Source organism: Thunnus thynnus, chromosome 13, assembly GCF_963924715.1.
Source record: "Thunnus thynnus chromosome 13, fThuThy2.1, whole genome shotgun sequence".
Classification (NCBI taxonomy): domain Eukaryota; kingdom Metazoa; phylum Chordata; class Actinopteri; order Scombriformes; family Scombridae; genus Thunnus; species Thunnus thynnus.
Window position 1 is genome coordinate 27517091 of NC_089529.1, and position 25367 is coordinate 27542457.

Sequence of the window (25367 nt, forward strand, 5' to 3'; positions counted from 1 at the left end):
TCTATGATGGATTTCTATGTTTATGATTGTTGAATGTCTGTAGAAAAAAAAAAAGAAAGAAACAACACTTGCTTTTTGATTGAAGGACTGACACTGAAACCTGACATTTACTGTTACCAACAATCTTCCACTGGGTAAAGTTTTTTTGAGTCAACAGCGGCAGAGATTAGTAGGGAGAGCAAAAGGGGGTCAGTAACATGACAGCAAGCAGTCACTGAAGCTGATGGATCTACCAGAGTCAGATTTAGGAGCTTTGTTGATCTGATCCCTGGAAGAGATGGATATCACACACACAGTCATCACATATGGTGGGGGAAAAAACAGGAAGAAAGTGAGAACAGAAGAAAGGAGAAGAGAAGTTAAAGAGAAGAAAACTTGGGCTGCAACCAATGATCCCTTTCAGGGCATGGCCAGTGTAATATAAGTTCGTTTCAGCTCATTGTTTATCTATCCGGCTGCAACTTTACTGTTGTGGCTCACTCTCAGTGCTCTCATAGTGTCATTTATAGCCACAGCGGGCATCTGTTTTCAGAGAAAAAGCTCTAAAAACCCCCTGTGCACTACCTGCTCAGCACCAAACAACAAACAGACATAGTCAGCGACTAGCTAATGAACATAGTGGAGCATTTAGCAGTTTAAGAGCCAGATATTTCCCTCAGGAGTTGGTAGAGAGAAAAAAAACAGAGCTGAAAGAGAGTGAATATTGGACTTATATTCACCAGGTGGACGGAAACTCGACTCCAAATGAATGATAATGTTGCTCCATAACTGCTGGATATGGAAATAAGCAACTATTTGCTAACAAATGCAACGTGTTAACATAAAATGTAATGTCAGTGTTGTGTTCACAATTTGACTGTGCTGCCCCAAGTGGTCAAAAAAACTGTTAATGCAGGTTTAAATGGCTTAAAGACAAAAGACACAATGATGAAAGACAATAAAAAACGACAACATATGAAAAAAGATGTAACATTTGCAAAGTAGAGATGTCAAGAGGAGACAAAAATGAAAATTGGGAAATTGTCAGAGGGTAATGATAAGATAATGACTAAGAGTAAAAGATAAAGAAAAAAAAAACAGGATAATAAAATTAGCAGGAGTTGTAGGAAAAATCTCACCACACTACAATGGACACACACAAAAACACAAAAAAGGTGAGACAGTGAAGCACAAACAAGAAGAGACGTCAAGAGATGAAACAGGGTAGACGTCAAGAAACAGAGGCAATAAAGATAAGAGATGTCAAGAGAAAGACGAAAAGGAAACAAGACGAGACAAAGAAGACATTAGAGACATGAAGGGGAAAAAAAAAACAACGGAGAGGAGATGGAACGGGGAGAGAAGGAAAAAAAAGAAAAAAAGAGAGACATTTAGGAAGATGAGGGCAAGTGAGGAGATAAAAACAGCAGGTTTCAGTGTTTGCATGTTATCTGTGAGTCAGTGCTCTGCCTGACTGAGCTGCTCCTGCAACACAGAGGTGAGCGTGGGTGAGAGAGAGAGTGAGGAACACAGCGTGATGAAGGGCATGAACACAGAGAGCAAGGAGGAATTGAGATCTTTTTTATATTAACAAGGTGATATATACTGAAAAACAGATGAATAAAGACCTAAACATGGGTAGAGTGCATCTAATTTCTGTTTTATTTGCACATGTGTGGGTGGTAGAGCAAATAATCATCACTTTGAAAACACAGGTGACAAAACATTGACATTGACGAAAGGAATGTGGACCACTGACATCACGTGTGTGTGAGCAGGAGAAATAACTATAGAAACAAAACTGTCCAGAAATAGTGAGCTACTGGGGAAATTGCACAAACTTAAACCTGTATTCTCTCTAATGGCCAGCAGGGGGCGACTCTGAAGTCTGATTGAATGGAAGTGAAAATGAACTTACTTCTCACTTGATTTATTACCTCAGAAAACAGTTTCCTAATGAATTTATGGTGTCAATCACTAGTTTCAAGTCTTCTTCAATACAGCATGACGTTCATTTTATAAATTATGGTCCCATTTGGAGTAAAATAGACGATAAAGCAGGGTATGCTTTAGGGCGTGGCTACATTTTGATTGGCAAGTCGCTACCACGTTGACAACGTTGGTTAGGTTGCACAACCCCAGATTCACAGAGTATAGCCGTAACCATCGTTATTTCAGCGTTTTTTCAGTTCATCAAATTTACCTAATATTTTGGTGGCCAAAAAGTCTTCTTCAGCCGTTGGTTGTACTTAAAGACCCTCTAAGGAGTTGGATGTTCAGTTTCGTCCAGTAAGTAAATTTTGTTTTAACGGTTTTAAGCCAGACTAGCTCTTTAGAATTTCTGTCAGCTTAAATGAGAACACATTTATATTTCTTTTTTGTGAAACTGGCAGCAACAAGTGCAGTAAGCAACTTGTCAGAAACAGAACATTTTGAATAACACGCAGCTTGAAAAAGAAAAAGAGAAGCAGAGCACAGTCTGACCCACGCCGCCTTGAATCTGACAATCTTTTATGCACAACGAGCCCCAACTGACACTTTAAGAGCTTCTTGCAGCACACATAGTTCTTCTGTTTGTGTTTCTCAGTCAAACTGGATGCATCAAAACACTGCACAACTTTTGCTGTTTACATTTTGGGAAGACTTATGATGATGTCATAAGTGTCATGAAAAATGAGAAGTCCACACTCCACCCATGACTTCTTGAACCCAGAAATGTTTTCTGCTTTAATAAAGTCAACTACATACAGCAGAGCAAGTACATGGGAAAAACAAATATGAATCATCAGGTATCCTTCGAGTCAAACATGGATAGTTGTATTAATTATGCGTCTTACAATGCCACTCTGCAGCGAGGTTATAATTACACAACATCGACACTAATCAGCACCTCAGAAAACATAACTGCGCTCTGAAAAAAAAAGCATCTCAACCAGTTGTTTATCTTCCTCGTGTCGGCTGCGAGGTGCTAAAACAAAACAGTATCAATTAATGCAGAAGGACATAAAGTGTAACTGCTGGCTCGCATGCTGTCATAGAGCAGAGAGATTGTTAATCAACATCGAGGAACGTGCCTGGGATGATATATGAATCACACACACAAACAACTCACACACAGATACACACACTTATAGAAATATACCTCTGAATGTCCAATAAAAACACTCCTTCCTATCCTTTTTCTCTTTGTCTCTCTCTCTCTATATTTCAATGCATTATTTATTATCAAGGGAAATGGAAACGGGAGCAAGAAATCTTAATGTTGTGTTAATGTTCATATTTTTTGTTATTGTACTGTTCAAATATTTGGACAAACTGTATTTTAATGCTTTGGCAACACTGTTCTTGAAACTTCCAATGCCAGTAAAGCCCACTGAATAGAATTGAAATTGAATAGAAATGACGCATCACACTATGGCTGTGAATCAGGCTTTTTGTTGAGTATCTCATTCTCTCCTCCACTCAGATCCAAGTGATAATACTGCACTTGTCCTCCGATTTATCATCATGTAAGGGTTCAAAGCTGTACATTAACTCCAGAGTTCAAACTGATTAAGCCGCCGGTGTGAGAAAACTAATCTGCACTACAGGCATGTTTTTTTTTTTCCCCCTCTCGCTAACCTTGCTAACAGTAGCACGGTCACAGAATGTCCTCATCATCACCATCTGTTGAGAGGTTACTGCAATCTTTAGCTCCAAATATATTAATATGATTTTTTATGCAGCCTGTGAGGAGGCTTCAATACTGCTCCGAAGTCTCAGTTTTGCAATTAAAAATACAAACCATAAAACCATTAACTGCTTTGAACGTCATCGTTAGCAAGGGTTTTGCAATTCTGAAGCAAGCGCCAACACATCGCTGCTAACATCACTCCTTAAAGACAACGTGAAATAAAAAGAACATGTTCCCAGTTCTAGTTATTTATCATAGCATTCATAAGTATATGCCGGCAGTTCGCATTTTCATACACTGATGATTAGCATGTAATATCTGATACATTATCATGGTTCGGTAATGAGTGCACAGTTAGCATGTTGACTTGCTAATGCTTTGTATGCAATTTTTAGTGGGCATTAGCATGTTAAGATGATACATTAGCTACATGCTAACATTTAGCATGTAATGTTAAGCATCAGAATTTGCTTGTAGATCTTGCAGCTTTTATTGTAAACCTTTATACTGTAGACTAAATGCATGTATCAGCGGTCAATAACAAACCTCCATAATAATAGAAGTTGGCACCAGTGACAATATCCAGTAATTAAAAACAGCATGGTTTGCCCTGATGCACCACAGTTTACAGGCGCATGTACATGTACACACCCATACACACACATTATCTGAGTAGAGCAGGGAGCAATGCTAGCTGCTCTCTGGTCTAATAAATACTGACTCACCAGTGTGTGTGTGTGTGTGCGTTTATTTCTGCTTATAACATGCAAAATTTAGAGCACGTTGAGATCACATTTGGACCTCTGCAGAGTCTGGCAAAGGCTTTTGTTCCTGAACAACTCATTATTTGTGCAACACAGACACCAGCACTTGCAGACAATAAGTGTGTGTGAGCAGTTGTGTGTGTTTGTGTGAGTATGAAAAGAGGAGAGAGACAGAGGGAATTAAAAACCACACAGTCTGCAGCTGTGCTCATGTACCTGTGAGAATGTCTGTGCAAGTACACGGGCGTGGGTGTGTTTTCTAAGCAGTAAAGAGTGTGTGTTCTCTGTACCTTTGTCGCTGAAGTCGTCGACCAGGATGATCTCTGCGATGAGCTGTGGAGGAGAGCGGTTGAGTATGCTGTGAACGGTCCTCAGCAGCGACGACCAGCCCTCGTTATGGAACGGGATAATGATGCTGGTGTTGGGCAGCTTCTCTGCATACAGCTTCTGTTTACAGCTACACACACACATGAAACCAAATAAAGAAATAAGAAAAGGAGGTGTCTCATCTGTGCTAAAAAAAATAATAACCATATTTTTAACTACACTGCTATTAAATGCATTTCAATTAAAATTTGTTACACACGTTCATGTCACTCACAGGTTAAATGTAAAGACTGATGGTGAACCCCAGTTTCCAAAATCGTATCAATCCCAATAGCTATAGGACTGTAACAAAAAAATTCATCATCAATTATTCTGCTGATTATTTTCCCAATTAATCTATTCATCATTTGATCTTTTAAATGTTAAAAAATGTGAAAAATGGGAATCACAATTTCTTAAAGCCCAAGAGGACTTCAAAAATGCTTCTTTTGTCCGAACAACAGTCAGACACCCAAACATATTCAGTTTATTATCATATTAGACAAAGAAAAGCAGCACATCCTCTGAATTAAGAGGATGAAACAATTTCTCTGATTAACCCTCCTATTATATCGAGGATCAATTTGCCCCATTTCAGTTTTTAGCTTGTCTGAAATACTGTTTACCATCTTTTTTCTCTGATATTCGTTGACTTTCCCTCATTCATGGTCATGACCTTTGGTGTAAAATGTGGACACACTGATGTGTTATGGAACATCTGTACCGTACAATGATGTCTGCAGGTGAATATGACCCAGATGTTTTCATGTAGGTAAACAGTAATGTACAGTGTACTATACTACAGCATATTAACATCATTGAACAGTGTAACTCAGCAAATAGTATAATTATGGTTATATTCTATTTATTTTTTATATCTGAGTTACTGTATTTAGCTATTGTATATAATTTAACCTGTAATTGTATTTATTTCTTTTACATAGCTCATTGTTTTTGTATTTGAATTGATATCAAGTGGCTGCTGTAACACTTAAATCTCCCTTTGGGATTAATAAAGAACTCTCTCCCTCTCTCTCTACACATATACCTGTGTCTATCTAAAAGAAAATCCAGCAGCTCTGCCCTTTTCTTCATTGTACTGTAATGTTCCCTACCAACTCAACCTGAAAATGTGTTGCTCTTTTAATAAGATGTAATAATGCATACCACCTGCTAGTTTGCCCTTCCATCTCTTTCTCTTCTTTCTGAGATGTCGGGGCGGAATCAGTAGAGACAGTAATTATCTCTGAGTCTCTCAGGCTTGTCTGTCTGTCTGAAACTTCCTCCCCCTCTCTCTCTCTCTCTGCCTCTCTATCACGCCATTCATTCAGTAAGTGAGAGTGAACTCCGCTGTCACTTTGACCAACGCACCAGCTTCCCTCCACCATCCAGTGCACCAACCCACACCCTCCGTCTCCCCTGTGTGACTCATCAACCCGAGAGTCTGCCTATCGAGAACTGTCACTGAACAGCAATAGTTGTATAAGACACATGCAATGGTGTCTTATACAAATCTAAATCCAGAGTTGTTACGTTTGGTTACGTTCTATCGTGTTCATTGACCTGTTCATTTCAGCTCCTGAGACTAAAGAGCCATTGTCTGTTGGAAAAGCTCACTTTCAGCATATTCATTGTTGCATCAAGAACAAAAAGCTGCCAATAAGCTGTGTAAATGAGCCAAAATCAAACATAAATTGATCCATATTTGTTTGCAAAATGCTACGTTCGATAGCTCAACCTCTAAAAATCACCCTGCCGTAACAGCTTGGGCAAAAGTTAGGCTTTATTACCGGATATTTCCCACCTTTGTACTCTTTTGGACTCTCTGAGAAAAGGGGACGATAAAAAGAAATAAACACTTTTACTCAATCTCAGAATCATCCAGACAAAATGCTGCTGGCCAGGAGGCATGAAGATCTAAAGTGTCACATTTTATTCCATTTTGGCTTCACTGCTGGGTTGCCGCTCCTCCTCGGAGTTCACCACGTTTAACTCTGTTCCCTTGACAGCTTTAAGAGGGTACAAAGAATTTCCTGTCAAGTATTAATTTGATAGAACGTGCTGCAATACTGATGGAGGCTGGATAGATGTATGTAGTATAGAAAAATGTGTTTGACGGCTGATGCTTTGTAAGGTCAAAGAATAAAGGTGTTTTAGAAATATGAAAGGAAATAAATGAAAGAAAGATTGTCCTGAGGACACCGTGAGAGAGAAAACACTTAAAACTGCTTCCCATATGAAAGCGAGGGCAGGGTTAGGATAAAGGCTCTTGTCAGGTATAGTGGGAAAGCGCTGAAGGCTGATTTGTGAGGAATCAGCTCAGCAGGTTTGAAGCTGTTTAGCAGACGGTATTTATAGTGTTGCTGGTATGTTTATTTTCAGTGTTTTGTTCTTTAATGAGTCAGAGGAGAGCTGGAAGAAACCCAGCAGTCTGTGCTGCAGCCACAGGTCCATATGGCTCATCATGTATCTACAGCGTCTGTTCTTTAAAACTTTATTCTGCTAGAAAAGAGGGTATAATGTTGGGTTTATTGTATACCTCCTCCATGCCACCAGTCCATGATACAAGAGCGATAGTGCCTTTTTGTGTGGTATTTATAACAGTACAGTAGACAGCTTGTCAGGCTCAGCTCTACACTGTAAGACTTGGTACAACTTCACTACTAAACCACTTCATTAAACCAGAATAGTCCCACTAGAGCTGCAACGATTGGTCGATTAATAGATCAGTCGATTGACGGAAAATTAACCGGCAGCTATTTTGATAATACAATAATTATTTTAGTAACTTTTAAAGCAAAAATCCCCAACATTTGCTACTTCCAGTTTCTCATGTGAGGATTTTATGCTTTTCTCTTTTCCTCCCTTTTGATTTTTGTCTGTCGGTCGCACAAAACAAGACATATTTAAAACAAGGATTTTTCACTATTGCCTGACATTTCTTATAGATAAAACAATGAATGGAGAAGATAATAATAAGCGTTAGTTGGAGCCCTAATATCCTCGCTTATTCATGCTGCATTGGCAACAATGTGAACACCGCAAACAAGATGTATCATCGTCTAAGAGGCAGACTGCCAGGAAATTTTCTCCCTATTTACATTCATAGTCCCCAGATGATGAAACCTTTTTTTTTTTAATGACATGGCATTTCCTCTATATTTGCAAAGTCATTAATATGTCATTCAATCCATCCAACAGTTTCATATTGTGGAGTGCAATGGGGGTCATTGGCAGGGTGTTTCATTTCATCTTGTTTGGAGGCTTTCCCTTTTTCCTTACTGCGACCAGTGTGGTAAAACTTGACTTTCATCGTCCTCTATCCTCTTCCCTCTTCTTCCTGAGGAACCACTCGTTCAAAAAAATAATCCCAGCCCCACTGCAGCCAAGAGTAAAAGCTGCCTCAGTGCAACAACAGCACACATCTATCATTAGTTTTTCACACCTTGCCCACAGAAGGGGACATCAATGACACTGATAATTGCTGTCAAGATCGCGGTTTATAAGGACATTCGTGTTGTGCGAGGTGTAATCGGCTTCTGTCTGTGTCAAGATACATCTCTCAAGTGAATAGACTGGGCAGGTTGATAATTGGAACAATTGTTCCAAACAGTGCTTGTGGTAATGAGTTGGGACGGATCCAATATGGAAAAATAAAGGTGTAAACAAAGCTATAAGTAGGTAAAACTGTCCTATTGGTCAGTTCTACTGGCGAGAGTGTGTGTGTGTGTGTGTGTGTGTGTCTTGGGGGGCGGGACAAATTATTTGGTTCACATATGTCATATCTGATGCTTTGAATGCGTAGAGGGCAGAGATGTTTTTAAGTCTTTTACAGAAAGTACAAATCAAAACTAAAGACTGTCAGACTGATCATTAAAATGACATTAAAATGTTTTTTTGTTTTTTTTTACATAGCTTGAGACCAAGTCCTTTCTATGTACAGGTCTACCAATTAAACATTGACACTGTGTGGTTGTGTGAGGCTTGTCTGTTATTGTATTATTTATTTTTTTTCCATTGTTCTTGGATTTCAGCTGGTCATACTTTGAAAGCTGAATGTTTTTGATCTCTTGTCTCAGTGAGTCAAATCTCACAGCAGTCAATCCACACCATGTCCATGTCTACAGCTCTAAAGACACTTACTGTGGAAACATTTTGAAATGAACAAAAGATACCCCTCATTTCTGTCTCTCAATCCAAATTCAGAAATCATCATGACTCCCTTAAAAAGATGGAAAAACAGCAGAAATGTAGCAACTATTTGAATATCTGTCTCTATGTTTCCTTCCCCTACAAACTGATTTCCCAGGTCAGTCCTGAAGATTGTCATGCTCTCCTACAATAGTCAATCTCATTTTTTGGGGGGAACAACAACCATCTGCCACAAAGAGAATCTGCAGATTTTCAATCCAACCAAAGACTGTACCAGGTGATTCGTTTTTTCCTCTGCGGTTGATAGAGTGCCAATCTGTGAAATAGCCTGCTGCAGTCTTTGGCTAGAAAGAAAACCTGCAGTCTGTTGGCCCTCTGTGGCCCATTCGTGCCCCTGTTCATTCAAAATGCTCATACACAATCAGAGGATGTTTTTTTTTTTTGTAGAAAAATGGCAGTCTTGCCTGAGGTTAGTGCGCACTTTACTGGGACATTTAAAAGGGAAGGTTTTTCATCTGGTCATCATTGCACAGTACATAAAAATGACTGATGTGGCAGATTGAAATGAAAATCACCAACACAGTAACAGTTGGAATTGCGCTGAGAGAAATCAGTTGTCAACTATTGAGTCCTAAAATATACTCGTCTAAAATCTCGTCTAAGATTGCAGTGCAGTGATCTGCTCGTTCTGTCTTGTCTGAAACAAAACAAACTGCACTGGAGAATCATGGTTGAATACAGGGATGCAACTAACAATTATTTTCCTCATCAATTAATACGTCAGTTATTTTCTAGATTAATTGATTAGTTGTTTGTTTAATGAGATGTCAAGAACAGTCCTCAACCTAAAGATATGCAGTTTACTATCACAGAAGACTAAAGACACCAGAAAATATTCACATTTAAGAAGCTGGAACCAGAGAATTTTAGATGCTTTTCTTAGAAAATTAGTAGTCGGATTAATTGACTAGTCATTGTGGTTTTTACAGTAGTTTGGACAATTTTTCAATGTTTACAGTTTATCATCAATTACTGTAATTGTGTCATTAAATCTGTATAGAACTCAGTATCAGTTATGATACGCTTATGTTGTCAGTATGAATTAGTAACTCAAGATTTCTCTCACAGTGATTTCTTAGGTTCTTTTGAATGCAACTGAAAATGACTTTTCCAGTTTAACTCCACATTAACAGTGTAGTAATAGCAATATGTATTTGCAGTTATAACTCTGGAGACACATGCACTCAGAGGAACCCTTAATAAAGCTGAATTTAACCTTATTGGTCCAATTTACAACTCTGTAAACTCTGTAAACATACAAACATGTTTGAGGCGTCACCTTCTGTTCCAGATTTTAATCTAAAAGTGGCCACACCTAAATACTTAATCATACTACTTCTCCTCATGTCTCATACTCTCTCTCTCAACACCTCTCCCTGCCTTAGACAAACACACACATACACACAACTCACTTTTGATGGCGGATGTCCGGGAGGGAGCGGTTGAGGGAGATCCTGTCGCTGACATAAATGTTGAAGCCGTTCTCCCTGTAGGCCTGGTCGACCCGGTCAGCATCTGTTAGGGGGAATGGCTTCCCCTGTTCACCGTTACCTGCATTAAACACAAACACACACACACAGTTCACTATAACTCAACAATACCTCAGGGTATCAACTTTGCCACACTGTATCTCTACAGACACACGTATTGTACAGCAATTATCAGAAGTCTACAAACCTTTTTAAAATATTAGCTTGTTTTAAATGCTTGGAGGGAGAAAGTTTCCCACTTTCATTTGGATAAGATAATGAACAAAAACACTTATTTCTGGAAGTATGTTAAAAGCAGAGTGCCTTATGAAAACGTTTTTTACACTGAGACTTAACACAAATCACAGACTGAACAACACAGAACTCAAAAGTCAATTTTAATTTAACGGTTTCACAGCTATGTTTGTCAGGGGCCAGACAGGTTTCAAGATTTTCAATGCCAATATAAATGGAAATGGGGCCAATTCAATCATTAAGTAAAAGACAAAAAAGAATCTGACAAGAACAATGTATTTTCAAATATAAATTCTAACAGTGTTTAAGACTTAATATCAAAAGTTGAATAACTAAAATGAGGACAGTATTAGTATACCAGGAAAAAATAACTAGCAAAGCACCTAAAACAATGTCCAGTTGTGGGTTAGTTAAATCAGAAGTGATGCATAAATAAATAAAAAATAATACTAATATTTGTTTACAACCCTACTGTGTAAATCAAAGCCTGAGCGTTCAGAGCGAGGACACTGATGATGAAACATGATGAAATAAATATAAACTCTAAACAGCTGAACTGCTACAGACAGTTTTATATTTTTCGCTGCTTTATATCGTACAGATTCATCACAGGAGAACGAGGGACCCGTGGTTACCTGGAGAACAAAAACAACTCTCATCATCAATCGTTCATAGACACCCCCGTCTCATTAGGTAGAGATGATCCACTTTCCCTCCTAAAAAGGTATCAATTGTAAATAATAACTTTTCATCTTTTAATGGATCATTTCAGGGATAAACACATTTCAACTAATTTACAGTGTTTGGAAAGACTGTTTGGATTCCCTGAGCAAAAAATAAAACCGAGTTGGTGATTGTTGTAGCAAATAAACAGTATTTATGACAGCGGAACAGCATTGACAGCATAGATTTACACCGCTGCTGCAGAGCTGGAGAGCAAAACAACCCAGAGAAGGAATGAGACAGTAAGTGAGAAATAAAGAGTCAGATCCGGTGTTAAATGTAGGAATCTTTCTATATGTGAGTTTTGTATAACTATGAAAATTTTATACATGTTCACATCTATATTTAGCAGAATATTTATGAGGAGTGAGTATGAGGAGCTTTGGACCAACCGGATCGAGCGGCGTCTCTTTTGATTGCGTCGTAGTCGTGCCAGTCTCTCCTCCGCACGCCGTCTCGTCCCACCTGTGCATCCTTCCCCATCCGGTTTACTCCCTGTAGACAAACACAAGAACATACAAACAAAGTCATAAATGCTGTCATACACACAGACACACTCTTACATTTCTCCTGCATTGAAGTCCGGTTGACAGGATCATACCAGTAGTTTTTCATTGCATTTCTGCCAGTCATTCTCCAAAAGCACCATCGCTTTTTAGAGTGATTTCCATGTAGCTGTTGGGTTTTAATATAATACTCCACTATGAAAGTACACTTGAAGAGACTTGAAACTTTCTGGAGATCCAGCAGACAATCTATCATTATTTTGTGGTACAAGATATGTTGTGACTTCAAGGTAAAGTGCAAAGACACTGTGCTTTTAAGGTATCTGAGATTTGAGAGTCGGCTACCAAAACATCGCTCAATTCATGGGCTACGTTGTGGGAAAACAACAACAACAAGCTGACATGAACATTGTGAACATATACATTTGGCTGTATCTTGGATTGAGAGGGTTTGTGTTTAGCATCTAATTTAAAAATCTGAAATGTCACAGTGTCTATAAATGCACCACATACCAGAGTTTAATTTAAAACAGTTCCTGCTTGCTATTGCATTATCACATGACAATAACATAGCTGAGAAAATGTCACTGACTGGTAATTGTGATTATCGATGGCAAACTTTTTCTGCAAGTACATTTTCATAGTTTATAGTTAAATCTAAAAATATCTATTTTTTCCCCATTACCAGTATTCTTTTTGATTCACACCCAAATAACATTTTGGTAAATATTATTTATGAATCTCTGTCTGGTAGCACAGTTATAATTTCTGCTGGAATAGTGCATTTGTGCAATCATGTACTGTAGATTGAAAAACTGACTTTTCCCCAACTGGAAATTAGCTTGTGAATATGACATTTTTTTGCAGCTGAATCTCAAGTGCTGGACGTGTTTGAGTTCCCCATCAGCCCACGACCTAGGAAACACTGAGAAATTGTAACGTAAAATATGCATCATTTCTTTGTTAAATAAGCTAAAACATGCACAAGCAACTGTGTGCACCTTTAAGAGCTGTTACATAGTTATAAAACAGGGCAGCACACACAATAGGATTTTTTTTTTTCTGTCAGTATCAGTGTCAGTCGAGTAGCAGACTCTCACTATCCAACAGCGTTCTGCTGAGAGTTTATCCACAGAAAGTGTACTCTTCTATTTCATGCTTGACGACCCTGTGAGGTGAATATCAATGCTGTGACGCACAACTCAGCGGAGGCCTTATATACACAACCGCACACATGCAGACAGATACACTGCAGCTCAGCATACAAAAGGCAAGGGCTGTTTTTTCTTCCACTTAGTCATTCTACACACTCAGTGACTTTCAGTTACTCGGCATCGTGAATTACAGGATCACAGCACAATGGAGAAATAATTAGCTCGATGGGAGGAGGCAATTAGTGAAACACTTTAAATACAAATGGCACCACTGACTGCATGAAATACCATGAATTATTAATCAGACTGCTGGTTTAGAGGAATATGACACTGAATAACAAACTAATGCCCAGTATATACACACAGAGATTTGGTTTGAGGACTATCGTTGCATGCGCGAGTGTGTGCGTGTTCTTGTATTTCAGTCTTTGTGAGGACTGTGTTGTAGAGTGTGACAATGAGGACATTGATAAATGATTATCAAATGATAATTTAGGGGTTAAGACTTGGTTTTAGGGTTACGGTTAGAGTTAAGTTTAGGTTACATAGCACCAGATTAATAGTATCGGTAACACACACAGTAACATTGTGGGGACTCTCGACCCATCAGCAACAAAATAGTCCCCACAACGTTAAACATTTATTTTATTTATTTTAGAGTTAAGACTTTGGTTTAATGGTTAAGATCAGAATTATGAAGTATATAATTTATTTATATAGTTTATTTATTAAAAAAAGACTAACAATATGATGGGTGAAGTTATCACAGGGGGGATATAAAGTTCTGCATTAAGAGATTACCACTTATATTCAACGCCATAAATGATGACACCAAGGCCACCTCCTCAAGAATGTAACCACACATTGAGGCTAGAGCAGCATTTCTCCTACAAGTTTCTAATGCTGGTGGAGATTGTTGATAGAAGACAACATTAAGGAGGTTGAAGAAACAATCAGTTATGTTCTCCTTCTCAGGAATGCACATTAGTAAAGCCATTTTCCACTGAAAACCTTGATCACACACTTTCTATAAGTAAATGAAAGAACATAAACACAGTTACTATATAGGGAACATAGTTAAGGCATGATACAGTTTGATTATATACGATACATCTGTCTAATGTTGTGGTGGTAAAACTGCCTTTAACACCTTGTGTTGTATAAATACAGCTTAAAACGTGGTTTTTCAATGTTAGGGCTCAAGACTTAACCTAAAAACTGCTGCAAAAATTATACATGTATAATTAACTATTAGAATTAGCACTCATCATGTTAGATTCTGCTTTTCTTTGATTAAAGATATTGAGATTGGATGAACTCAGGTAGTAGAGCAGGTTAATCTTTAAGTTGCTGGTTTGATCTCTAGGCTTCTATTCATGTCCTAAACCTAAACCTAGGTTTAAAAACCTAACATAGAGGTTTAACTAAACAGACGGTATAACCTTTTAATAGTTGACACCACTAGCTAACCCTACAGTAAACTCAAAAGGACGCTGCAGCTGGTTGCCTTACTTCTTAGAGTTTTCTCAACTTTATTTTTCACTTTCTTGCCAACAGCTGAAAAGACGCTAAATATGAAGCTACCACCAGCAGCCGGCTAACTTAGCTTAGCACAAAGACTGGAAACAGGGGGAAACAGCTAGCCTGGCTCCGTCCAAAAGTAACAAAATCCACCTACCAGCAGCTCTGAAGCTTTCTAACTAACATGTTATATAATTTGTTTATTTGCTGGAGTATATCTTGGCTCTGAACAAAGAGACTGATGACTAATGAGCACGGCTAAGAAATAGCCCGGAAATTGTCTCAATGTTTCCTCTAGATTCTCAGACTCTTTCAATAATAGCTTTTATATACACCTCTGCATCATCTGTCCATGCACACTCACACTATCTAGGTCAACCGGACACGCAGAAAGCCTTGAATGGTGTGTGAACATTTCAGTCTGTGGGTGTGTGTATGTGTGTGAATGATGAATGTGTAACCTATTATTCACCACCCTGACTGGCCTCTGCTTTGACACAGAGATGCTAATATATATTAAAAAAATTCCTTTCAGTTCTCCGTCCTCCTTCCCTCTTTTTCATCTTCCTCCCTCCCTCATCCCCTCTACCACTCTTCTTCTCCTATCTGTCGGAGGCAGACGCCCTCAGTGTGTCACACAAGGACCTGACAAGCAGCAAGAGTCCATCTGTGCAAATTTATACTAAAAAAGAAGCAAGATTGTGCCGCCCCATTTCCTCCTGATTAAAATTTCAGTGCACGTCGCCATGATATTCCTCTGGGGCTTTTCTTGCTGCTCAACAAGACCTTGAAAAACAAGACAAGGAGAGAGGAAAACTTTTCAGCTAATGCGTGCACATGTTTAGTTCTTTGGAAGCAGAATGTGGGCGGGCGCTTAAACACAAGAAAGTAATTGAGACAGACAGAAAAAGAGGATGAGGATGAAAAAGACAGAATAATCTTGAGGAACAGATGGGGGGTATGATATTATGTGTGATGAAAGCTGGGTAAGAAGAGTTAAAGACTTCTGCAAAGGAGAGACTGAAATTCATAACACACACTCCCTTGAGAGTCACTTGGCCATCATTTCTGGAAGCTCTCTGACTTCATCTTCTGGGACCTTGAGTCTAAGTATGTGTCTGATTTAATGGCAGTGCATCCAATAGTTGTCCACTTGGACCAGAGTTGTGGATTGACCAAAGGATATTGTCATTGCTAGAGTAATGCCGCTAGCATGGCTAAAACCAGTAGGACCAATGCTCATGTTATTCTTGGAAAACTACAAAACAGTCGCAAAAATCAATAACTGGACTTTTTGAATTAAAGCAGCTCATGGCAGACATTAAATATGCTTTTCCTCATTTTCAGTCATATACATGTTACAATGTTGGATGTTCATATCAAACGTGGCCAAAGTGTCAAATAATGAGGTAAAGAAGTAATCCCTGTGAGCAAAAAGCACTGGCTTCAGACCGCTCTGAATGCTCGGTTTCCAACAGTTTTTTCTACTTTCAGGCCGAGCTGACATCAGTTCACGACGGATTTCCTTATATGGTCATGTGCTCCTTCAAAAGCCACACACTCCAGCAAACAGCCCTGTGCTTTGGCTCAACAGCAGTTAACACGACTCCAAAAAGTCTTACTGTTGTGTAACATGTGATTGATCAGTAGGAGGTTTAACTTTTCCCCAGCCCTGGTAAGAGGCGGGCTCAGGGAGACCGCAGCAGGTGGAGGTGGTGGTAGCGAAGCTGCACTAGCAGCTGCAAGCTGCCCACATGGCAGCATTTAATTAACAGCAGCAAGGCTATGTTTTATTTTATTGTTGTAGCCTATATGATACGTTTGCAAAGTTTGTGAAGAGGTCATTCTGCTGACTAAAATACATTTGTTGGATCATAGCAGTTGTGTTTTTGTGTTTTATTGCTGTTTAAATGTAGGTTATTATATGGCTATTTATACATATGTCCGGTAGTTGTTCTATATGGCCGGAATTCTGGAGTATTAACAGCAATACTGGCCGTCAAAAAAAAAGTCTAGCGTAAACTCTGGTCTGCAGTCTGTTATGTGCACTTGGTTACTTTTAAAAAGCTGATTAGAAAACTAGTTTTGCGTATGCATGGCAGAGAAATCGGTGTTCTCCAGGGAGTAAAAACTACCTGCAATCTGGTTAACCAAGTGCATGAAAACACAAATCAATGATTTCTGTCAAACCTCTTGCTTCTCAAAGTACCACGATGAATGACAATTTTAGTATTGATCGCTCTCCACACAACATGCATCTCAACCGTCACTAATATGATTTCAAATATTTTGGTCTAATCTATTTTTATGTATTATTTTTATATCATTTCTTTATCCCTTTTTTAACGATTCATTTTTGTTTTCAGTTGATTTATATTTAATGTTCAAGGAAATCCACTGTTAAAAAGACAAGCGTTTTTTAAATGTTCCATAAATGCATGATGTTTCCAAAGTCAATGACTAATTGTGTTAAATAATCGTGATGTCAATATCAACCAAAATAATCGTGATTATGATTTTTGCCATAATCGAGCAGCCCTACTGTGAATCATGCAAAGTAACTCGAGTGGAGTCCCAAAGTAAAAATATAGAGCTGGAAATTAGCATAATAGATCCCCTTAAACTCTATAAAATGTACCCATGATAACTACAACTATCCTGAAAATTCAGTCTTCACATTTGTTCAGTGAAATGTCACACAAGCGACACCAAAGTTGATTTATAGGAGCTGATAACTGAGTGATTCTTTCAAGTAAATATCATGTGAAAAAAGGAGCACTGCTGATCAGAAAACAGATAAGCACACAGCCCGAGGAAGGAGAAACTTTCTCCGAGAGTGCAAACCTCCATCAACACTACAATCATTACATTTTTTTTTTTTTAAATGTAACAGTAGAAAATGTTTAGAATGCATCTAGATCCTGATCAGCTTCAACAAACACATTATAATAATATTAGCCCTTATTTATATTCTCATACAACACTCTGCTACATTGTGCTGCAATATCTGTTTTTTCTGTAATTTATTGTAAATTTATTTTTTAATTGCAGTTGCAATTGAGTTAATTGCACAAGAATTCAAACATGTACGTCCCTTGTGCCTTTGTAAATGGTAATAACGTCTTTTGAATCTTTCATACATGTACCAGATTTATCTTAATGAAAGTAAGTGCAATAGTCCATAGGAAGAAAATATTCAAAAATGTCATGCCACATACAGAAATCATAATGTCCCAGCTTGAATCTTTTGTTACATGTCACAACCCACACATTTCCAATTGGTTGAGTATGTTTGCACCATACTGAGCATAGAGGTGCACAAGAGAAATGGTTTGAAAGGTTTCTACTGACATTTAGTTACCTTTTTTCCCACTAAAAAAGTCATTTCACTGTGTCTGAGAATACAGACATTTTTATTTATTGATTCATGCTGTGTTGTTTGGTGGAATCTCATGTAACATAAGAATACACACAATGTGATCTGTGAGAAATATTGAATGTGAAAAAATAATGTTTACAATAAAAGCTCTGCAGGGTGCCTGTACATTAGTTCAATGGTAATGCAATGTAGTGAATGTAATGCAAGAAGCGTTAACACGACAACCCCAGCTCCAGACTGCACATTCACAACCAACTCACATAAGCCAGCCCAGATGAGGCATCAAAGCCGAGTTGAAAATAAGGCAGCACCAAACACGCTCATCTGTTTCTCTGCTGTACTACACAGCAGAGTATTGCCTTCCTCTACTCTTCTAATCACCATCATCAGAAAGCCGAAGCTCCATGCTGCCACAAACTCATTCTACTCTAGGCACTTTTCCGCTCTATTAATATTCAAGGCGCGGCACAAACACACTGATAGGACTTTGGAGGGACAACACCACGATCCAACATGCACTCATTAACTGACAGGCCCCAAAACGTCTTATATGTGACATGCAAAAACAGCAACATCTTAAAAGCATACCCCATATTCTGAAAAAAGGTTAGTGCACTGAACCTACTCCTCCGCCCACATTGCTTCAAGCTCCTACTGTTAGCTTCACACAGATCATAACTGATTGTGCATTCAGGCAGTCCTTTTCAACTCGTATAACGTAAAATATTAAGGTTTACTGACCAGGAAGCTGCCCTCAAACAGCCAACGAAGCAGTGAATATTTTAGGTAAAGTTTGCCTAAGATCACAGTCCACGTTGTCAAATTTCAACTGACACAAAAAGTTCATCATAATGTGTGACTGTAAGAGCTTAAATCTGAACAGCATATTCCACACTGCTGACAAGAAATACTGGTGTGTTCATGGCTTCCATTATTTACATCCTGCAGTGGCTTGTCCACTGGTCTGCTTAAAGTAATATGTCTGAATGACACGTCTAAACAACAAGATGATCTGTTATACAAAAATAATGGACTAGGTGGAGACAAGTCCATTATTTTCTGTGTCATGATAGCTTGGAGTGTTTTGACTTGTATTAACTTGGAAACAGCATAAACAAGTTATGAACACAATACTGACATATCATCACCTTTTAAGTTGATATGTTGAGCTTGTTAGCAAACAGTTGCTTATTTCCACTTCCAGAAGTTATGGAGAAACATTATCATTCATTTGGGGTTGTGTTTCTGTCCACCTAAATTTAAGTCCAGTATTTAGGCCTACTCTCTTTTAGCTCCTGCTTTTTTCTCTACCAACTCCTGAGGGAAATATCTGGCTCCATTATGTTCACCAGCTAACTGTGTCTGTTTGCCGTTTGGTGCTGAGCAGGTAGCGTGAGTGGATTTTAAGAGCTTTTTCTCTGATAACAGCTGCCTGCTGTACCCGAAAATGATGCTATGAGAGCACTGCAAGTGAACCAAAACCATTAATTCGCAGCTGGACAACTAAACAATGAGCTGAAACTCCTTATAAAGCTCTGTAAAGCTGAGGGGAACTGCAGGGTCACTGATAATTCTCTGTAGGTTCATCACACCTCTGACATTACACATTGTCATTTTTTACATTATTATAAAATATACAGATTAAAGATACTTTCAGCTTGTGCCTAGTTTGATCCATGATTCACAAGTGAATGTTATGTTTGCAAGTATCAACTGTCACAAGTACTTGCAGTTTGAAATAACTTACAGAATAATTTAGAACAGTAGTCAAATTAATTATTGGACTTATGTGACTATAAGAAAACTTGACAAATCAGTCCTGAAATGTGAATAACACCTGAATTAGGACAATATGGAGGACACTGAAATCGCAGTCAGTCAGTGGTCCATCAGTTTTCCTTCTGGTGACCTCGATGGAGGGATTTACAGATTACGACGAGCCTCTCTGAAACGCTGGCTGTCTAACCTCATTTCCATGCTGCTGTGGTCCTCTGTTAATCTGCCCAACAGCAGATTATGTTTGCTATTCAGTCAGATAGGGTGGGATTGGTGCTACTGCTGTGGGTTTAGGCTCTCAGCAGCTGTTGTGGGACATTACGCAGCAAATACAGCACCAACATGCTAAAGAGACATGGACCAAGTTGCTTTCTCTATCAGGCACACTTTCTTTGATTGATTCTTTGAGATAAAGAGTTAAAGGTTGTGTATTGTGCAAACTACATGTTTATTTTATCATTTTTAAAGATCAAGTTATAATTTACTATAATACAGTCAGGAAAGAAAGACAAGCCCATTTCTACAAGATTATTTCAGAAAAATAAAACAATCCCAAAGTGCTTTTATTCCAAAACTGACAGTCTAATAAATCTATCTCCTGCTCTCAGTCTTCATAATAACTCATCAGCTGTTAAATGCGAAGAATTTGCTTCATTTTTCAAAGGAATAACAGTTTCTATTAGAGCCAGCATTCTTTGATATGATGTCAGAAGATGCCATCAGTGAAGTTATTATTAGGATGAAGTCTTCCACTTGTGCTCTAGACCTCATCCCAACTTGAGAAACGGGTGAGTCTCTCCGACCGTCTTTTAGCCTGGTTTCAGTCTTATTTAACTGGTTGACAGTGTTTTTGTCAGCTTGGGTGCTTATGTATCAGAGACTCATGGCATTGAATATGGTATTCCTCAGGGAAGCATCAGTCCAATTTTGTTTCCATTATATATAGTATGCTCCCATTTGGGAACATTATTAACCATCATCATGTCATTACCATTTTTATGCTGATGATACACAATTGTACATTTCAATGACCTGCATGCTGTCATTGCCTGTCTTAATTACATTAATGTCTGTGATCAATGTCTTTTCATAGGATCCAAAGCAGCAAGAGAAAAACACGCAATCAGTGCTTGGTGGTCTTAACAAAGTCAGATCTTTTTTTAAGACAGAAAGATGCTGAAATGCTCATTCACACTTTTATTACAGCTGTTTAGACTATTGTAATTCCCTTTTTACTGGACTGTCTAAAAAGTGTATAAGAAAACTAGTTCAGAATGCTGCTGCCAGAGTCTTAATTAAAACAAATAAAATGGATCACATCACCCCACTGACACTGCACTCACGGCCTGTATCTTTCAGAATTGATTTTAAAGTTATTTTATTTGTTTATAAAGCTTTGCTCCTGCCTACATCAGAGATTTACTTTCATTTTATGTTCTTGCCAGATCACTAAGGTTGTCCACCGCTTCTCTTTTAAACATTCCTTATGTGTCTCACAAAAGTACCGGTGAGGCTGTCTTCTGTTTTTATGCCTCCAGATATTAGAACGGCAGCTCTCTCTGTGTTTTTAAAAGGAAATTAAATACCTATCCTTTTTAATCTGGCTTTTAATTTGGAGTAATGTAATATAATTATTTTTCATGTTATTGTTATGTTATTGTTTATTTTATTTTATTGACTTTTATTTATTTATTTCCAATGTTTTGTTGTTGTCATTTTCAGTCTTGAAAAATTGTATTTATTGCTGTCTATTTTCATTTTTTTGTGTATGTTTTCTTTTTGCTATGTGAAGCACTTTGGGCTGCATGTTTGTATGAAGGTGCTATATAAATAAATAAAGTTGAGTTGAGTTGAGTTGAGTATTTGGCAGTTCAAAAGGACATACATCTAGCCTACTTTAAAATAATAAAGTCAAAGATTTTTATTTAAATAAAACAGCAGTGGTTGGTCCGCCAGAGAGGGTATGCGGAGCTAACACAACAGACTCTTCACTGTTTTTTCCGGTCTCTGCTAACGTTGCGAGTAAACGATTACTGACGTCACACAGTTGACACTAGTTGGATCTCTAGTAAGGGAAGTCCAAAAATCCACTTGCAATTACCACTTATTGCCATAGGTGCCACTGAAGAGAATGAAACAGCGATCTTTGACATTTTTACTTGAATATTTTCCGCAAACTCAAGCTATTCTCTGTTGTTATCCTTCCTTTGCTATTCTTTCACTATGCATCCTAAGCTACAGAGCCTGTCTGTCATGTATGTCGACTGATGTGCTACTTTATTCATTGAAGCCTGATCATTAAAGTTGGGATTTTTTTTTTTCAATCATCATTATTTGATCTGTCTGGCTAGAAATATGAACAAAACACTGTCCTTGGATTTGCTTAAGATGCATTCAGGCCCTTTGTGCTGACGCTGCAGTGCCATCTAAGGTAGAAATCAGGTGTTAATATTAGCTGGCTCCCACAAAGTTTCCAGAATGGTCTTTCATTTTTAGAGGAATAGTGCCCAGGTAATATCGCTGTCACCCATGAATGATCACCTTAAAGGTGCTGGTGAAAGGAGGAAGAAAAATAAGAGCTCTGGAGAGTAATACAAGGGATTTTTTTCTCTTCTTCTCCTTTACAAATTCATTTTCTTGCCTGCTGCCTGACAGCTTCAGCATTTAGGCTTGAACGAAGCCCTGAGGTGTGAAGTTGACAACTGCAACATACATGGCTGTGATTTACTTATCGTATGTATCTATTCTATATCTGTTGTTCTGTTGTGGAACAACAAAGCATGTATTATATTTTTTGTTAATTTGTCAGAATTAGTGTTATTAGTTAAGAGTTGTGGAAATTTTTCAATTCTAAGATGCATCATGATCCAGACATGGACGATTCTGCATCCGCACTGACAGGATTGCCCCTACCATTAATTTCTAATTAACAGATTTTATTGTGATTTTTTTTGTGAATTACAGCCTACACAAAATTATAGTCTACTAACGTTGATTGTTGATTTTCCGGCCTCAGCTGGACAATAGAGTTGTAAAGTTTCAGTTACCTTTTGGAAGCAATGTTACTCTCTTGCATTGAATTGTGGGTGAACGTTAGACTAACATTATTTTTATATGTTGGGAGATATGGCAGAGGGAGGCAGAGATCAGCAGCAAGTGATAAAAAACTAATCCAGTATTTTGAAAGCGGACATCTGGGCCCATTTTGAATTTTATGAACTTCCTGGGAAGCATGAACTGGACAAGACGCATGCTGTGTGTAATTTGCCTCACAAAAATATAATACTTTGACAATACAATGAATTTGAGGAACCACTTTAGCTGTTTTCACCATGATCTCATGTCTGCAACCATAAAGAATACAGCGAGCCCATCTAATCAGCCGAGAATTGAGGAAGCGCTGTAAACTTTGCCATCCAACTCTGAAAGAGGGAAGAGGGTCACCCAATCTGTGGCGGCTTTCATAGCTAAGGATCTAAAGTCTTATTCGGGAGTAGAGAACCCTGGGTTTCACCACCTGATGAAGACCCTGGAGCCACAAAGTCACTTTAAAGAAACAACTATACCTGCTCTCTACGGCGAAACCAAAGCCCAGGTAATGGAGTCAATGAGTAAAGATAGCGAGTCAAGTAGCAATTACATGTGATTCCTGGACTTCTGTTGCAACTGACTCGTATGTAACAGCACATTATATTAGCGAGGAGGATTGGCAGCTTTTCTTGCTTGTGCTGCAAATGAGAGCCATTTATCACAGCCACACGGGTTCTCATCTGGCAGAGCTACTGTTTAATGTCATGGAAGAATGGCAGCTAACATATGTAGTGCTGGTGATGGACAACGCATCTAACAGTATAGTTGCAGCTCAAGTCGGACAATTTGCTCATATAAAATGCTTTGCTCATATGTTGAATCAAAGTATGGGCTTTAACTATCCGTAGTCTCCAGACTTCTGGGCCAAATCCAATGGATATCAACATTCTTCCACCGCAGAACTACCACGAACGACCATCTGCAAGTAAAACAGAACCTTCTTGGTCTGCCATGTCATAAACTGAAAACCTATGTTGCCACCAGGTGGAACAGCACATATGACATGGTAGCGAGGAACAACAACCTGCGATTTATGCCACCTTGCTGTCTCCTGAGGTAAGAAGAGGAGAGTCCAACCTCTGCACTCTCAAAGAAACACGTGTCAAATGCAGAGGACGCTGTGAAGGCATTAAAGCCAATGAATGATGCCACTACACTGATGTCAGAGGAGAACAATCCAACTGTCTCATTGCTTTACTAAATGCACAACTCCTCCAGAACATGACAGACACCATCGGAGACTCACAAATGATCCAAGAGATCAAGCATGCCATCAAAGCAGATCTCCTTAAGCGGTACAACAGTGAGGCGGAGAAGAACATCCTTCATACATCATCTGTCCTGGATCCCCGTTTTTAAAGAACTACCTTTCCTCACAGAGGAGAGACTGGAGATCTACAGAGGAGTGACTACAGAGGCTGCATCCTTGAAGGTAATTTCACCATGTTTCATGTAAAACTTATAAAATTAAAACAGACTTAAAACTGTCATTTCAATACTAAGTAGCTACAATAAGTAAAAGTTTTATAAGACTGAGAAAAACAGTTATCCGAATAGATGTGAGCTGTTGCATTGACTGAGACAGTGCTAACTGCTAGTTTATGCTATTCTTTCTTTTGTTCAAACACAGAATGAGCAGACAGAAGCGGATAAAGTGCCTGGGGAAGCAGAAACTCTGGAAGAAGAAACACTGCCTGTGGAAGATGATAGGCCTACATGGCCCTCTGCTCGCAAAAGAAAGGCCTCATTGCTGCTCGTGAGTTTGCTGGGACATGCTTTCACTGAAAGTACAGTACAACCTAAAACCGCCTATGCCATTGCTGAGGAGCAAATGGAGAGATACTGTAAAGCCCCATCTCTGCCTGTCACTGAGGATCCTTTGAACTGGCGGCATGTTCATGAGGTCACATTTCCTCTCCTCTCCAGGCTGTTGAAAAGATATGCGTGTATCCAAGGTCCAAGCGTCTATGCAAAGAGTATTCTCCACTGCAGGAGATATGGTTGCTGCAAAAAGAAGCACTCTCAAACAGGAACATGTGGATCACCTAGTGTTCTTACATAAGAACCTACAAATGCCCGAATGCTGAGCAGTGAGCAATTTTGTACTTGTCATATTTAACTTCTACTGAAAAGGTCAAAAGGTATATTTACATATATAGGTAGGCTAAGCCTGTACCATTTATTTTGGTTTACAATTGAATTGAACTGAATGTTGAGACATTTATGTTAACATTTTGATATTTTCTCTTATGAACAAGTACCACATGAAGATACACTATCTTCACTTTATACACTACACTATATAAACTACTCAGCAGTTTGATGTCATTTAGTATTACTGTCCTGTTGTCATGTTTGTGATGTTTGCCACATTCAGGAAGTTCCCTGTCTTAGAGCTGCTATGTGAAAACCTTATTTCTGTAGATTATGGCACACTTGTAATGCACTGTGAAGGATTTATGTTTTGTTTGTAATGTTTATGTTCTGAGGTAGGTCACAC

The 25367-nt window shown here is 38.6% G+C and overlaps 1 protein-coding gene across 1 annotated transcript in view; it reads right to left on the reverse strand.

Moving 5' to 3' along the window:
- The window catches only part of LOC137196071 (polypeptide N-acetylgalactosaminyltransferase 10-like), a 106375-nt gene that overhangs the window by 53761 nt on the left and 27247 nt on the right, over positions 1 to 25367 (reverse strand). The window contains exons 2-4 of the mRNA XM_067608879.1: positions 11834 to 11936; positions 10407 to 10545; positions 4707 to 4873 (exon numbers count right to left, since the gene is read on the reverse strand). Of these exons, the coding sequence (XP_067464980.1) occupies positions 4707 to 4873; positions 10407 to 10545; positions 11834 to 11936 (409 nt within the window). The remainder of the gene's footprint in view (positions 1 to 4706; positions 4874 to 10406; positions 10546 to 11833; positions 11937 to 25367) is intronic.